Raw genomic sequence first — 14,979 nt, forward strand, 5'->3', positions numbered from 1 at the left:
TATATTTATCGAGATGCATTCAAAAAAATATTGGCAAGAGAAGTATAATTCCTCGCAGTTCTCATGTTTAATTCATTAAAAATTACTTTCCAATGCCTTAAAAGCTCATTGTTGCACTGATTTTAGCATTGGAATATTTAAAAAGCAATGTTACTCAGTAAGTCAAAAAGATTTCTTACATCATAAAACAAAATTTATGCACACAAATAAAACCAATGAAAGTTTTAAAAAAACAAAGTAATTTATTAGATAAGGAAACTTGCAAAACATTCAATACAAAACATTTCAGTTAATACTCCTAACATCTAAACTTCATGTACATTGGTTGCTTCGCAAAATAACAATTACAAATCAATACAACAATATTTATACTACATGAAAAATCACTTCTCATATTTAGAAGCTTTTCAACAAAGTCAAAAAATAAAAAAGAATGATGCCTATGATCCCTTAACATTTATTGAAATTATATTCAACTGTGTAGTGAAAACAGTATCCAAACTTGTGGAAGTTTTATACAATAATTGTATCATGCTCAGGTGCCATAATGAAATTGCCTAAGAAATATTTTATAAAGGAGTTTATAGGGAGCACTGGAGCTTGGTTTACCTCTATTGAGTGGATGACACTCTCAAATGTCAAATTAATAATTTAGGTATAAGGAATATCTTACCAACTAATGATAAAAGAGGAAAAGTAACCATTTAGCTATCAAAGTCGTGAGATGCTCAAATTTCAGAAAGACACAGTAAAATTTGCAATTACACTGGTTGGCACTACAGCTAGAGACAACAATTGGTTCATAGTAATTACATCAAAAAAGCAAAATTCCACCTACTAAAAACCCTGTACTAAACTCTAAAAACCATATTTCAAAATAACTTTAAAGCTTTTTTATGAATCTTATTTACAATATGTATAACTTTCACAACAAAACAAGAAATATGCACAGGAAGACAAGTGTGGTTGAATAATGCAGTGTTACAAATTAAACAAACTTGACATATGTCGTCCTCCATGTAGAATCTGAAACAAATCATACAATTCAATATTTATTTTCTGAACGAAAACTTCTATGAAAAACTTAAAAATGAAGACAGAAAATGACTAAGCACATACACACATATATATATATATATAAATATATATATTAGGGTGGTCCTTATTTATATGGGAAAAAAAAAATTCGGAATTCAACAAGTGACGCCCCCTAGTTTTGTGACACTATAATAAAAAGTAATCGGTGCAAAATTTGAACTTGATCGGTCAATAATAACACATGCCCCTAGGATGTTGAACTTTAACACTTTTGATAATTTTCCCACAAATCTTCGAGTTTTTACTTCAGACCCCGTACATCTTTCTCCTATGTTTGCAAAATATTTTACAGCGAGGTAGCACTAAAATTAATCTTTTTAATTATTTCATATCGTCTAAAGATTTTACATTAAACAAGAATGAAATATTGCTTTAGAAACTTTACCTTAATCGTACGTTTTTCTCAACGTATCTCAATCGTGTGCATTTTTTTCCCGATAGTCTTGGAGTGTCTGTAAAAAACTAAATTGCTTTTGTGACTCATATTTGGTAAATCGATTGTGAAATTCTTCGATTAATTGTGCTCCGCGTTCAGTTGTATCATTCACAACTTTCAGCATTTTAACAAAATCACTTCCCTTTAAATAGCTTCCTTCATTTTGCCATGAATCAGAATCAAATAGGAAAACATCTTTTGGTGTTTGTAACTTATCAAACAGTTTTATTGACTTAAGGCCTAGAATGGGTTGCTGCAAAAAACAATATCTTCATACAACATTTAACTGTAAAACACCATTTACGGGCATTCTCTTCATGTAAGGTCAATTTAAATTATTTCCTAAATATATAAATATTTAAACAATAAATTCCTTTTGCCACCCATCTGGGTCAGGGAAAAGCTCCAGGCTGCCGAAAACATATCCCTTTAGGAAGGAGGACTTCACCAAGAAATATTATTACACGTTATGAGAATTCTCTGTAATATTTCTTAATTCCGCTTTCTATGAACAATAATATGTCATCAAATTCTTCTTTTAGAATTTAAGTGGTACGTGTAATTTTTGAATTTTGAAGCGCTTAAATAATGGAATATCGAGTCTAGAACTAAGAAAGGCAAGAACTTCTTTAAAGACACTCTGCAGTACGATTTCAAATGCATGATGATAGCAATACAAATGCGATATATCACCGTTCAGCTTTTGCTCTAAAAAAATTACCCGCACAATTTATACGGTTGGTATTGTAAGCCGCTGTATAAAACACTACAGCTTGAACAGTTAGCAATAAAGAGCAATCATCTAAGATATCATATACAATTGAAGAAATATCTCAAAAATTCTGAGTAGTTGTTCAACATTGGAACCTGAAGCTAAGTAATCTGTTAATAAATGAGCAGCATCTTTGTCCCTAATATGGCATTTGTCTAACATTGATGAAATGCGAGCAGATCTCAATAGTTGTCAAGCTTTTTTGCGTTGTGGTAGATCAGATATAGAAAAAAGGTTCAACAGGTTAGGATAGATACCCATTTCGGTTTCTAAATCTTGTGAATTGCAAGAGGAATTTGATGATAATAAAGGACTATGTACTGAAATAGAAGACAGTTTAAAGTATAGATTTTTACATTATTCCGATCTGGAATTTTTTTAAATATATATTTTAGATATGGAAAATAGAGTTTATTTTTATGGTAGGGTAATCGAGGATTTTTCAAAATTTAAATTATAAGAATGCATAAACATTTAAGTATATAACTAAAGAACAGGGAGTTAAAATATAATTGTCATTACTTATATTTATAGCATGGATACCTAGTGACCCTATTTGCCACACCTATTACATTTTCAGAAAATTTTCTAAATCAACAGCCCCAAAGGCCGGAGGAGGCAATTTGTTGTTGTCAAAAATCATTCGTTAATGGCCTCGGCCATTCATTAATGGCCTTTAGAATCCCTTGTGTCCATCTTGGTGGAAAGAAATGTTCCCCTGCCGCTTGGTTTGAAACGAGCGCGAATAGCGGTATGCCTGTCCCGAGGCCATTGGTGTACATGTACCCTATGTAATATGTAAAATTTTACAGAATGAAAGTGAGAGAATGGTTGGTCTGGAAGTAGCAACATCTATTGAGGTTCGAAATTACTTTAAAAATGAAACCTAAGAATATTTTTTGCATAAAAATGAGAAAATCTGCAATTTTTTCTTTAAAACTCAAAAAAGGGGGCCCTAGGGGCACGTGTTAATATTCATGGATTGACTTAAAATTTTGCATGGATCATTTATTTGTATAATGGAACAAATTGAGGGGGCGTCGTGTAAAATATCTACAACTTCAAAAATAAGGACCACCCTAATATATATATATATATATATATATATATATATATATATATATATATATATATATATATATATATATATATATATATATATATATATCAGTGTTGGTAAAAAGAAAAAAAAATTTCAAAAAAAAAAAAAACTGGATTTTTTGGTTTTAAATCTATTTTTCAGAAAAACATTTTTATTTTAGCAAAGTCATGAAGTTTTCATGAATTATTTATTAAAGAATGTTTAATACTTATATTTATACCTAATTTATTCATAATTAATTAAATAAATAAGAGTAAAATCTTGTAATTTCATTTCCACATACATAGAGCTTTTCTATAGGGGAATATTGTTTGAAAATCTTTAACTATTAAAAAACTACAGTATCTAAATGGGCCTTGGTATAAATAATCAAAGAAATGATTTACTGTGATAGTTCAGAAATCATTAATTATAAATAACCAAGAATAAATTCTTGTAAATTAATTTCCTCATAATTATAGCTAAGTACAATAAATAAATGAATAAAACTAAAACTAAAACCATGTGCTCTTAAACATGTCTGATATACATTACACAACTTTAAAAATCCAAAGATCAACAAATTCTGTTTAAAGATTTACAAAAAACAAAATAATATAAATCAGGGTTTAAAAGAGGGCAGGATTGCGCGAAATGTGCACAAAATTGGTAAATCCTGAGGAATTCAAAGGTTTCGATTTCCCCCCTCCCTAAATTCTTAAACTCGATAACAAACCCCAGACCCAGAGGGGGAAAATTTCCTCCGTGCGGTAGTATTGGCGAAGAACGAACGATTTCCTCCTCCCTCCACCAGCACAATCCGGATTTCCCCGTCTCGTCAAACTTAGAGAGCAACCCTACTGGAAACGCCACGTCATTCATTCTTTCATACAAATAAGTTAGAGAGATCATAGGTTACAACGTGTTTCTTTAAGCACTCGTCTTGTTTTGAAATGCATCAAATCCTTTTTGCCATTGTCTTTGCGAGTTTAAACATTGTATTTTAAAAATTTTCAAACTCCATAGCTCTTTTTTCATTTTGGAATGATGGATAAATTTTTAATAAAGCGTCTGTCAATTTCAAAGTAATTTAAGTTACATCGACGAATTCCGATTCGCCGCATCAACTGATTCCGATCCGCCGACATCAACTGATTCCGAACCGCTGGTTGAAATGTGATCCGAAAGCTGAAGGAAACAACAGTCTGTTTTCAATAGGTATAGACAATTTTTTACTTAACTTTTTGATCGTCAGAAAAAATGTCTGTGCAGTAGAAGAAATATTATTCTAATCAGGGGTGCGCATCCCCAAGGGCCCCAAATTCCCCCCCAAAAATTTTCTTGCCTTCGAATTGGGTTAAATATAACAGTGTTTAGAAGCCAAACTCGGTGTGTGAACTGAAACATTGTTAGATTGCTGACAGAGTCGCATTCACTAAACTTAGAATGCGGCCCTTGTGTGGGTGCCCATATGCAAAATTTTAACGGAGGGTGGCTCAGACATTTCCCCTATGGTTTAGCAGGATATTTCCCCCATGAAAACATTTCAAGACAGATTAGAGTTATTGAAATTTGACATTTTTAATAACTTATTCATTAATGGCTGAAGAAATGTTTTTACATTTTTGCAAAGAAAAAAGAACTAAAAGCAAGAAAGTTCTAATTTCTAAGGGGGGGGGGGCTTGAGTCCCCACTTACCCTCTATATAGGCGCCCATGAATGTGATGATTGAGGGAACTATGTTGTATAATAATTTGAATGCCGAATAGGCTTTAGAAAAAGACAAAGTTGAATTTTCCTGAAAATGGCACACATTTATCTCACTCCACCCTGTTTGTTTCGTCGCTATCTCAAACCGAGATGAAAAGTCACAACTTAAAATTTTTGAAAGAAAAAGAATTTTTGCCTTTTTTGTCCATCAAGAATTTTTATTGAACTCTGAATTAGGAATTAGCAATTTCAATAATTGAAACTAAAAGCTGCAACTACAGAAAGGATTTTAAAATAACATGAGATTTAAGTTATATACAGTTAAATTCTATTACAATGAACTTCAGGAGACAATTTTTTTTTTTTTTTTTTTGTAACAGGAATTCCACTGTAATGAGTTAAAGTAATGTGATGACAACCAAAACCAGACTGAACATCTATTTTTTCAAGCGAATATTTTTGCTGTAACGAGATTTTAGACTTGTTAAAATAACTTTTCACGTTTTTCTTTTTTTCTCTCTCATTTTTTAAAAGATGGATTTAACAAAAGAGGGAGGATTTAAGGCATTATTGATGTTTTACCAAGACTGAAAACTTGCTTACCAATCAGGATCCGGAAGCAATTTACTAAGCATGCCAAAGTCCTTGTAACTATCCGGATCCTAGAAATATATATATTTTTTGTTATTAGTATTGTTAAAGATTAAAATAACCAAAAGCAATGAATTAAGTTCAATTATTTAAATGACAGAGCCAGAGTCAATGGAAAGGAAAGGATTCTAGCAAAAAATGCAGAGTATTTCATTTTTCAAAAGCAATGGGAAAATTTTAATACAAAATGTGACACAAAACACAAAAAGAAATAATAAAACTAGATATATTCTTCAATTACATGGAACATGCTATTTTACTTGGATGAATTTCACTCTAAAGGTTATAATTTTAAGCATTATCAAAGAAGTTCAATGCAGCCCGAAACTGGTGACAACTATTTGACTGTCCATTTGTGAATTCTATTTTAATTCTTGGCCAAATATAACAACTAAATAACTACAAACTTGGCAAAATGAAATATTTCACTTTGTGAAAGGAGTCACAAATACTTTGAATTAAATTAAAGTTAGAGAGGGTAGTTTACTAATATTTAAATCAAGTTCTGACATTTTTTTAAATTGTGAAAAAACATCAACTTGCTGAATTCTTCTCCAAGCAGTATGAAAAAGTTGATTTGCATTTACCAAGTTGATGTATTTACCCCAAGATTTTACTTTGTATTTTATTTTTTCTGTAAAATGTAAAACTTTTATTTCTTATTGGTGGGTAAATTTCTGAAAAATCATTACCCACACAATATAAAAGAGCAAACAAGAAGTTCCGTCTAGAACTAGACGAGCCTACTTTCCCGTATACCCATACTACTTTCTAGTACCTGATCAATATTCTCAAAAATAGCTAAAATCGCAAATTTTTTCAAACATATTTTTTTAAATATTTTAAGCTGATTTCTAGGAATAAAATATTCCTTACTTTTCTTCAAAAAAAAGAACAAATAAAATAGCAGCACCTTTTAAACAAAGCAGCTAATACACTTCTTTCCATTAAAAAAATTTTTTAACAGCTTTCAAAATGAAAAAATAATAAGCTCATTAAAATAAATACATATAAAAAAAATCGTTTCTTTTTCCCCTGTTGCCGAAAATAATTTTTTAAACGAATTAATGCACTTACCAAAATAAAAAAAAACAATAAAATGTCAACTTAAAGAAATAATTTTCATTGTCAAAAAAAAAATCGTCTGCGCATATTTTTCAAGTTTATTCACCGAAAACTAAATACCTAAATTAAAACTTTAGCGTGAAAATAAAAACAAATCATATCAACAATAATTATTTCACAGTTAAAACCACAGCAGCGGAGTCGGAGTCAATCTCATTTTGGGATAAAAGAGTCGGAGTCGAATATCCAAGAATCGGAGTCAGTCATTTGTCCTCCGTGTATAAATGTTTGCCAAAGCTATGAAGTCAGAGTCGAAGTCGGGGAGTCGGAGTCCGATTAATTGTCGGGAACAGGAGTCAGAGTCGGTGTCAGGTCCCCCTAAATTCTCGGAGTCGGAGTCGGGAGTAGGTCGTCAAGAGCTATTTCCAACAAAGTTTGTTTGAAGTAAATCCGCCTTCAAGTACGGAATCTACATTGACTTTCAGTTTCCCCGTAGGCGCCAATGTTAAGGGATTTGAACTGTTCAAAATTGAACGGAAAATTGTTCAAATCAAAAAGATATCTTATATACAAGTTTTTTATCAAAAGCCTTTTCCTACAAAGTTTGTTTGAAGCAAATTCGCCTCACAGTTCGGAATTGCTTTGAATTTCCCCGTAGGCGCTAATGTTAAGTTTTTTTGAACTGCTCAAAATTGAACAAAAAATAGTTCAAATCAAAAAGTGAAATATGGGAATGAGGTGTCCTCGCCGAGATCTTTCGAACAAAAAAAAGTTTGTTCGAATCGGACTATTCATTCCAAAGTTATTAGGGGGGGACAGACAGACCGACAGACAGACCGACAGACAGACAGACAGACAGACAGACCGACAGACAGACCGACAGACATTTTTCCCCATCTCAATACCCTACTTTCCAATTTTTAATTTTTCAATATTTATTTAATTATTTTATTTATTTTTGACTTTTTTTTGTTTTTCACGATATTTTTAAGATGCATTAAGCCTTCTTTCATGCTTTTTTCTTCTTTTTCTGACTTTTACTGGGAAAGTAGGCTAAAAACAGAGAAGTGTATATTTGTAACAAATATGTCACTATCAAAATATATTCAAATGCTGAAGATGACATCAGCTTTAGAATGAAGTCCTCTTACTGGGGGGAGGGGGGTTTACAAAGGTTTTTTTTACAGATCTAAAAGGACTTTTTGTACGAAAGCTCAAAGTAAACTGAATTTCTTGCTAATAGTTGTTTCATTTTCCTGTCCCTCAAAAAAGAAAAAAAGTTGAGTAAATTAAAGCTTTTGCCATCGAGAATTAAAAAACAGGCGATTACTCTATGTTCCTAACAGTTATAATTCTGTATAATTTCATTCGATCTTTTCCCTGTTTTTTCATTCAAGCAAAACATTATACAGAAAAAAAAATCGAATGAATCATAATATTTAAAGTAATACCGTAATACATAAAGCAACGACTGAAAAAAAAATCAATGCAGTAAAAAATGTGCATGTTAAATTATTTATGTTATTTAACGGGAGTAAAAAACAAAAAAGCTTTCTAATTGAATTCATTTAAATGCTTTTGGTTTCAGAAATTCTTACATTAGATCTCATTATAGAATAATCTATAATAATTACAGCAAGCATTTCAAGTAATAAAATAATAACGCAAAGAGAACATATTGAAAAAAAGAGAAAATGACATGACTTAAGGAATAATAAGTATTTTTTATCCAAGCATTTAAAGGGAAAGAATAAAATAGTAATTGTACAAAGTGCAAGTATGCAAATAAAAAAAAATATATAAATTAATTTTTTAAAAAAAGTCAATAAGATGAGATTTATCATCTTCAAAAATAAAATGATCATCATTTTATTGCTCACTTCTTTTAAAGAACCACCATTACCTTCCCCTACCCTTCACCCATTACCTTGTGAAGCCATGGGATTCACAAGGTAATGAATCCCATGGCTTTCTATCTACTAATCACAGGGCCGGATTTGGAAGTGTGTCATCTTATTTTCAAAAATATCTGGTACTTTGATATATATCCGAATATTTTGATATATATATGTACATATCCGATATTTTTGACCCGTAAAAATTAGGATATTTTGTAAAAATTTTACTGTGTTAAATCCGGTCCTGACCAATCATAAAGCAAATAGACCAGACAACAAGTCCGCGGGAAAGTGAGAAAGATAAGCAAGCTTGATTGCTCAAAAAAAAAAGTGACATTGTTGTTTGGTGATTGTCTGAAAAGTGTTATTTTGCTGAAAAAGATTTTGAACCAAACAATACTTTTCCGACAATCACCTAACAACAATCTCACTTTTTTTTTGAGCAATCAATCAAATAAAGTATGAAACTCTAGTTTTCACAAATTCTTTTTTTGGAGCAAAGCTGTTATACGAGTTAGATCACCTAATATACCACCAAAAAAAAAAAAAAAATGTTATAGGCAGGTTATCGTTATAAACAGTTTAATTTTTTATGCTGACCTTTCGCTGGGACCAAGGAAAATAACTTTGTAGACAGGTTTATTGTTATAGACAGTATTGTTGTACACATGTTTCACTGTAGCACTTTGGCCAAGTACCAAGTACTTGGCCTTCCACCACTCGGTCAAGTACAGAGTTACTGAGTACCAATTATGTTTTAAAAAGAACCACTAACACACACATAATGAATTTCGAACTCATTGGAATAGTAGTACAGATCTCCATATCCATATAATAGTTTTAAAACAAAATTCCAGCTGAAATTTACTTACCCATTATTTAAAAGATTTTGCTTGTGTCAAAAATTTTAAAAAACGGTAATTTTTAAAATAAAAAAATAAACGAATAAATAAAAGGTATGATTAATCAAGTTAGAATAAAAACAAATTATATCAATCTGTTATAGTTCTAGTCCGCCAAACATAATAATATAAAACTTTCATAAAAATTTTTCACTGCCCCCCTTTTTAATAAATAAGTTTTATTAACTTTGGGGACATTAAAATAAAGATTTACACCATTGAAGCATAACAAACTTCACTATGCTCAAAATTTAAATTTGACTTTTAAATGATTGCAGTATATTATATGGTTGCACTTTTTTATTAATTGTAAAATCTGTCTTAACAATATTCAATTTTTAACAACGACTGGGTACTGGCAGAGTTTCGGATCAAAATTTGGCAGAGTACTGAGTAGTTACTGAGTACTTGGTACGTCTGTAACTATAATTACAAAACTCAAACGAACACAAACTAAGGTGTCTTCTCTCTGTAGAACTACTAACTTTTTAAAATAATATGCTATTTCGATTTGGATTGGTAAGTTATATTTAAAACTGATGCAGTGCCAGACATCTCATCTAGCAGTGTATTTAGAAATACACACTTGCTGTGTCTCACTTTTTCTCTGCCTTCCAAAAGTTAAATGTTAAACAAAAAATGCTTTTAATATAAAATTATTGTATTTTCCACAATTTTTTTAAATTATTGTATTAAGATTGCATTCTTTAGAAAGACTTTTTTCATTTTAACTCTTCTCAGGAAAAGTCAATTTTTGATTAATGAAAAATCAGGCAAGTTTTGATTTATAGGTTGCAATTTAATTTGTCAGTTTGGATCCTTATTTGTCCCAAAGAAATCAATAAGTATTTTTCATTTCATACTTTTTAAATCTCAAATGATTATTTGGTAAGAAAAACAAATAAATACTTTTGTGTATAAAAGTAAAATTAATAACAATAATGTTTTAGCGCACAAATTTTAGGCAATAAAACATTGTTTTTAATTTTGATTTTTGGTAAGCTCATTTTCCAAAGCTGTTTTTGCTAATACAAAATATTTTATTTCTATAGTTTACTATAGAAAAAAATCATCCTTTACTTTTAAGTCATTCATTACAAATCCTTTACATTTAAGTTATATAGCACATTTTCATTTTTACTGACCTTGACTACTTTACTTTTGAATACATAGTAAATTAAGGTGTCCCCCCCCCCCCCCCCAAAAAAAAATAGGCAGTCGATTTTTCAAATCCACTGCCTATTTTTGTATAGGGGGTAATATAATAGGGTTGCACACCCTCTTATATTTTTTTTTAGGCCAAAACAATTGTGAATGAAGTTTAATAAAATTGGAACAAAAGCAACCCATGCCGACTTGCGTCTAAAAGTGTAAAATCAATATTAGGCCGTATAGTTTTTTTTTCTTCCGGAAGTTCAAAATTTCACGGAGATAAAATGTTGCCCCTATAGTCCACATGTCGCACAAAAATAATTATCCAAATTAAAAGATATTTAGGTGTTCAGCAGGAGGCCAAAGATTTTTCTGATTTTTTTCTGTATAAGTATATACATATTTTTTTAATGTAAGGTAAATTTTAAAAAGATATCAAGCTGAAAAATATAAACAATAAAGTTGATAATTAGGGTTAAATAGAAATTTTCGCTCTCTTACCATTCTTAAGTCCCTCACATAATACTCAAAATATACATTTTTTCAAGTTTAAATTAAATTTTTCATTTGAAATATATTATTTTTTTTTTTATTATTCATTTGCAAATGTTGATTTGAAAATGTGTTCGATAATAATTTTTGAACTTGATATTTTATTTAAATGTATATGTAATTTTTAAAAAAATAAATAGAAAAAATCAACTTTTGAGGAAAATTATAAATTTTAGGCTTTCTGCTGGACACCTAAATATTTTTCAATTCGGATAAATATTTTCGAGGTACATGCAACGTTTTATTAACATGAAATTTTGAACTTCCGGAAAAAGTTTTTTTGATACAGTTTAGTACACGAAGTTGGTTCACACTTTCAGTCGCAAGTTGGCACGGGTTGCCGTTGTTCAAAGAAAATGAAATTGTTTTGAACTAAAAGGAAAAATATAAGAGGGTGTGCAATTTGAAAAATTGACTTTCATTTTTTTGAGACCTAATAGAACATACACGCTGCTTTGCTCTCTTAGCAAGCAAACACATTGGTGTACACAAAATAGGAGGTATTAAAAAAATATTTTTGCTTATTACACTTATAATTGAATTTAAAATAATTCAATGCTAAATAAAACGATTTCCTTGAAACTTACGCTGAAATCCATAAATTCTTCCCAATAATCCGGAATGTTTGTGCTTTCCTCCTGCAATTAAAAATAAACAAATACATATATCCTCAATTCTCAAAAGTAAACATGAAGTTAGAAAATATAAATTATTCAAAATGTTTTACTACAAACAAAAAAATTTCCAACATACAAATTTTAGTTTTAATTTTTTTTCAAATTTTCAAACTTTTAAAAAACACACATGCTTTATGTTTTTAATGTACTTAAAAAGCAAATATATTTTATAAATATATTTTATTCATTACTTTTTTAGTCAAAATAGAGAATGATGCATAGAGGGAAAGGAAACAAAATAATCATAGGTAATGAATTTGATTTTGAGTATCAATTTAAAATGTTAACTCTTGTTTAATGTTTCAGTTAAGTGATTCAGATGCTTTTTCTCTCCCCTTCCAGAAAAGTTAAGTGATCTGAACTTCAACTTACTAACTTGGGTTACCTGACAAATTTATGAAAAGAAGAAAATAAAATGGCAATGAAGTGATTTCTTGCTGCATTTTTATGTTATTGAGATTTTAATTTAAAAATTCCTTTTTGCAAAATAGTCAAAGTAACGATTTTCTCAATCAAGTGCCTTAAATCCTGTTTTAATCAAGTTGTTTTAAATCAAACTATTCTAGTTTCAAAAACATTAATACATAGCAATCAAGTAGTTAAAAATATTTTTTTGCAATCTAACATTCTAGGCTAACAGGAAAATAAAATTAAACTGAAGGCTTGAAAAATAACATTAGTATGCAATTTAATAGGCGTTAAATAGAAATGAGGAAATATTTTAGATCAATTATGGCTTAGGGGAAACATTTTAGTTATCGATGAAAGGTAATAAATTTAAGAAAAGTTTGATTGGCAAACACGGTTTCCCTATGCTTCAAAAACTAAATTAATACGAAGCAGTTGGGGAGAAATAAGATGTTTTTGAGTTTAAAAGAAAGTAATAATAATTACATAATTTCATAAAAGATAATACTGTACACAGGGTTGCCAAACTTGGAGGAAGAATTTGAGGAACATCAATGGTGATGTTGAGGAGCAATTTGTAATTTTGCAGAGCAGTTTGTTATTTTGTATAGGAATCAATAAAGTAACAAAAAACCACTTATCTAAAATTGATTTAGAGCTTTAACAATCATTTTAATTACTAGTATTGAAATAATTATTTTTTAATTAATAAAACAGCTTTAAACACTTTTTCAATCTTTTAGTATAAGCATTTTTAATTTCCTATATTTACAAGTTTGACATGAAAAAAGCAGAATATAAGCTTGAAAACGTCAGACCGAGAAATGAGGAGCAAAGTAACTTCTTTGCGGAGCCACGGAGTTTCGCCATTTTTGCGGAGCTGTTATCAACCCTGCTGTACATGATAAATCAAAGGATGAAGAAAAAAAAGTGTGACAGCAGTGTGTGGCCATAATATTTGTAATAAACTTTTGATTAAATTTCTAGTAAGACAAAAAAAAAGGATTTAAAAGATTCATCAATGCTTACCACAGTTTTGGGTGCAATGGTCGATCCATTATTAATTACAATGGTAGGGTTAATTAAAATAGGTCGATCTTGAGCCTAAAAATTTAAAAAAAAAAAAAAAAAACATAGAAGTATAGTCTGTAAAAGTTAAGTAAACAACAAACAAATGCTTAAAATGTAATGAAAGCTTTAAGAACCAATTAAACTCACTACCAAGCCTATGAAGTCACATATAATATGTCACTAATACTTTCTAAATGCTCAAAATAAAATCTATCATAATCAATCATTAATATTAACAAATAAATAAGTAAAAAATCTTCATGCTGAATATTGCAAACTTTAAGGATATATTAGTTAAAATTTTAGATACTTACCATACGTTCAAGAGGTATTCTTTTTCCATTCTGGTCAAAATAATGGATTTCAAAATTTTCAGCTTGAGGAACATAACCATCTCGAGTTTGACAAAATGGTAGTTGTGTGTAAGTAATATTTTTCGATAATTCTTCCATTTCAAAAGTTGAAACTGTTTCCTTTTCTTTAATAATAGGTAAAATAGTAACATTGGATACATATTTATTTTCATTTTCATGAACAGCAACTGATTTCATTTCTTTGCTAATAAGTTTAGCATTGGCATTGACAAGTTTTTCATCTCCTTGTACAGTTATTTCTTCCATTAAAAAATTATCAAACATGGGATTGAAATTTGATTCATAATTATTTTTATTTTTTGATTCAGGAACTACATTACTTTTCTTATCAATGAGTGAGTTGTTTGCATTGAAAATATAATTATTTCCATGTCCTTGCTCAGTAACTATTTCCATTTCCTTCCTAGGAAGAAATAATTTCGTAACATAATTATTTCCATTTCCTTGTTCCCCGATTACTGCTATTTCTTTCTTAAGAAGTAGTTCCTTGCTGGTTCTGGAAACATAATTATTTCCATTTCCTTGCTCCGTAACTACTGTCATTTCCTTCTTAGGAAAAAGTAACTTGCTGGCTTTGGAAACATAATTATTTCCATTTCCTTGTTCCGAAACTCCTTCCATTTCCTTCCTAGGAAGAAGGAACCAGCCACCTTTGGAAACATAATTATTTTTATTTCCTTGCTCAGTAACTACTTCCATTTCCTTCCTAGGATGGAATATGTCAGGACTGAATATGTCATTATTTCCATCTCCTTGTTCAGTAACTACTTCCATTTCCTTCCTAGGATGGAATATGTCAGGACTGAATACGTCATTATTTCCATTTCCTTGTTCAGTAACTACTTCCATTTCCTTGTGAGGAAATAATATGTCAGAGCTGAAAACATAATTATTTCCATTTCTTTGGACAGTAACTACTTTTATTTCTTTGTTAATGGGTGGCATGTTTGCATTCAAAGAGTAAATATTTAAATTCTTGAGTAAAGCTATATCTTTAATTTGACTGAGGGCAGGTAAATCATCAAAAGAAATCTGATTTACATTTCTTTCTATCCCAGTTTCAACCTTCTTAACAACTGGTCTAATTAAGTATGGACTAACAGTTTTTTCATGTTTGTTAACTTCTTGAGAT

The 14,979-nt window shown here is 29.9% G+C and overlaps 1 protein-coding gene across 2 annotated transcripts; it reads right to left on the bottom strand.

Annotated features, from left to right (window-relative positions):
• Positions 1-312: 312 nt before the first annotated feature.
• LOC129233294 (uncharacterized) lies at positions 313-14,210 on the bottom strand. Of its 2 annotated transcripts, XM_054867346.1 has the most exons (5): positions 13,788-14,210; positions 13,432-13,506; positions 11,905-11,955; positions 5,701-5,759; positions 313-1,026 (listed from the first exon to the last, which is right to left on the bottom strand). In XM_054867346.1, coding segments are annotated over exons 1-5 (510 nt in total). In that variant the 5' UTR covers positions 14,112-14,210; the 3' UTR covers positions 313-1,025. The 2 variants fall into 2 exon arrangements, with proteins under 2 accessions (XP_054723321.1, XP_054723320.1); XM_054867345.1 differs by lacking the exon at positions 313-1,026 and having other exon boundaries at positions 5,597-5,759.
• Positions 14,211-14,979: the final 769 nt, after the last annotated feature.

The sequence above is a fragment of the Uloborus diversus genome, unplaced genomic scaffold (genome assembly GCF_026930045.1).
Source record: "Uloborus diversus isolate 005 unplaced genomic scaffold, Udiv.v.3.1 scaffold_315, whole genome shotgun sequence".
Lineage (NCBI taxonomy): Eukaryota > Metazoa > Arthropoda > Arachnida > Araneae > Uloboridae > Uloborus > Uloborus diversus.

Excerpts from the sequence above, each read along its gene's own strand:
- LOC129233294 (XM_054867345.1), bottom strand. The coding sequence starts at position 14,111 with ATGTTTGATAATTTTTTAATGGAAGAAATAACTGTACAAGGAGATGAA. Across the intron at positions 13,507-13,787 it reads GAATACCTCTTGAACGTATG|GCTCAAGATCGACCTATTTT; the intron begins GTAAGTATCTAA and ends TTAAATTTTTAG. Across the intron at positions 11,956-13,431 it reads CCATTGCACCCAAAACTGTG|GAGGAAAGCACAAACATTCC; the intron begins GTAAGCATTGAT and ends TTTTAATTGCAG.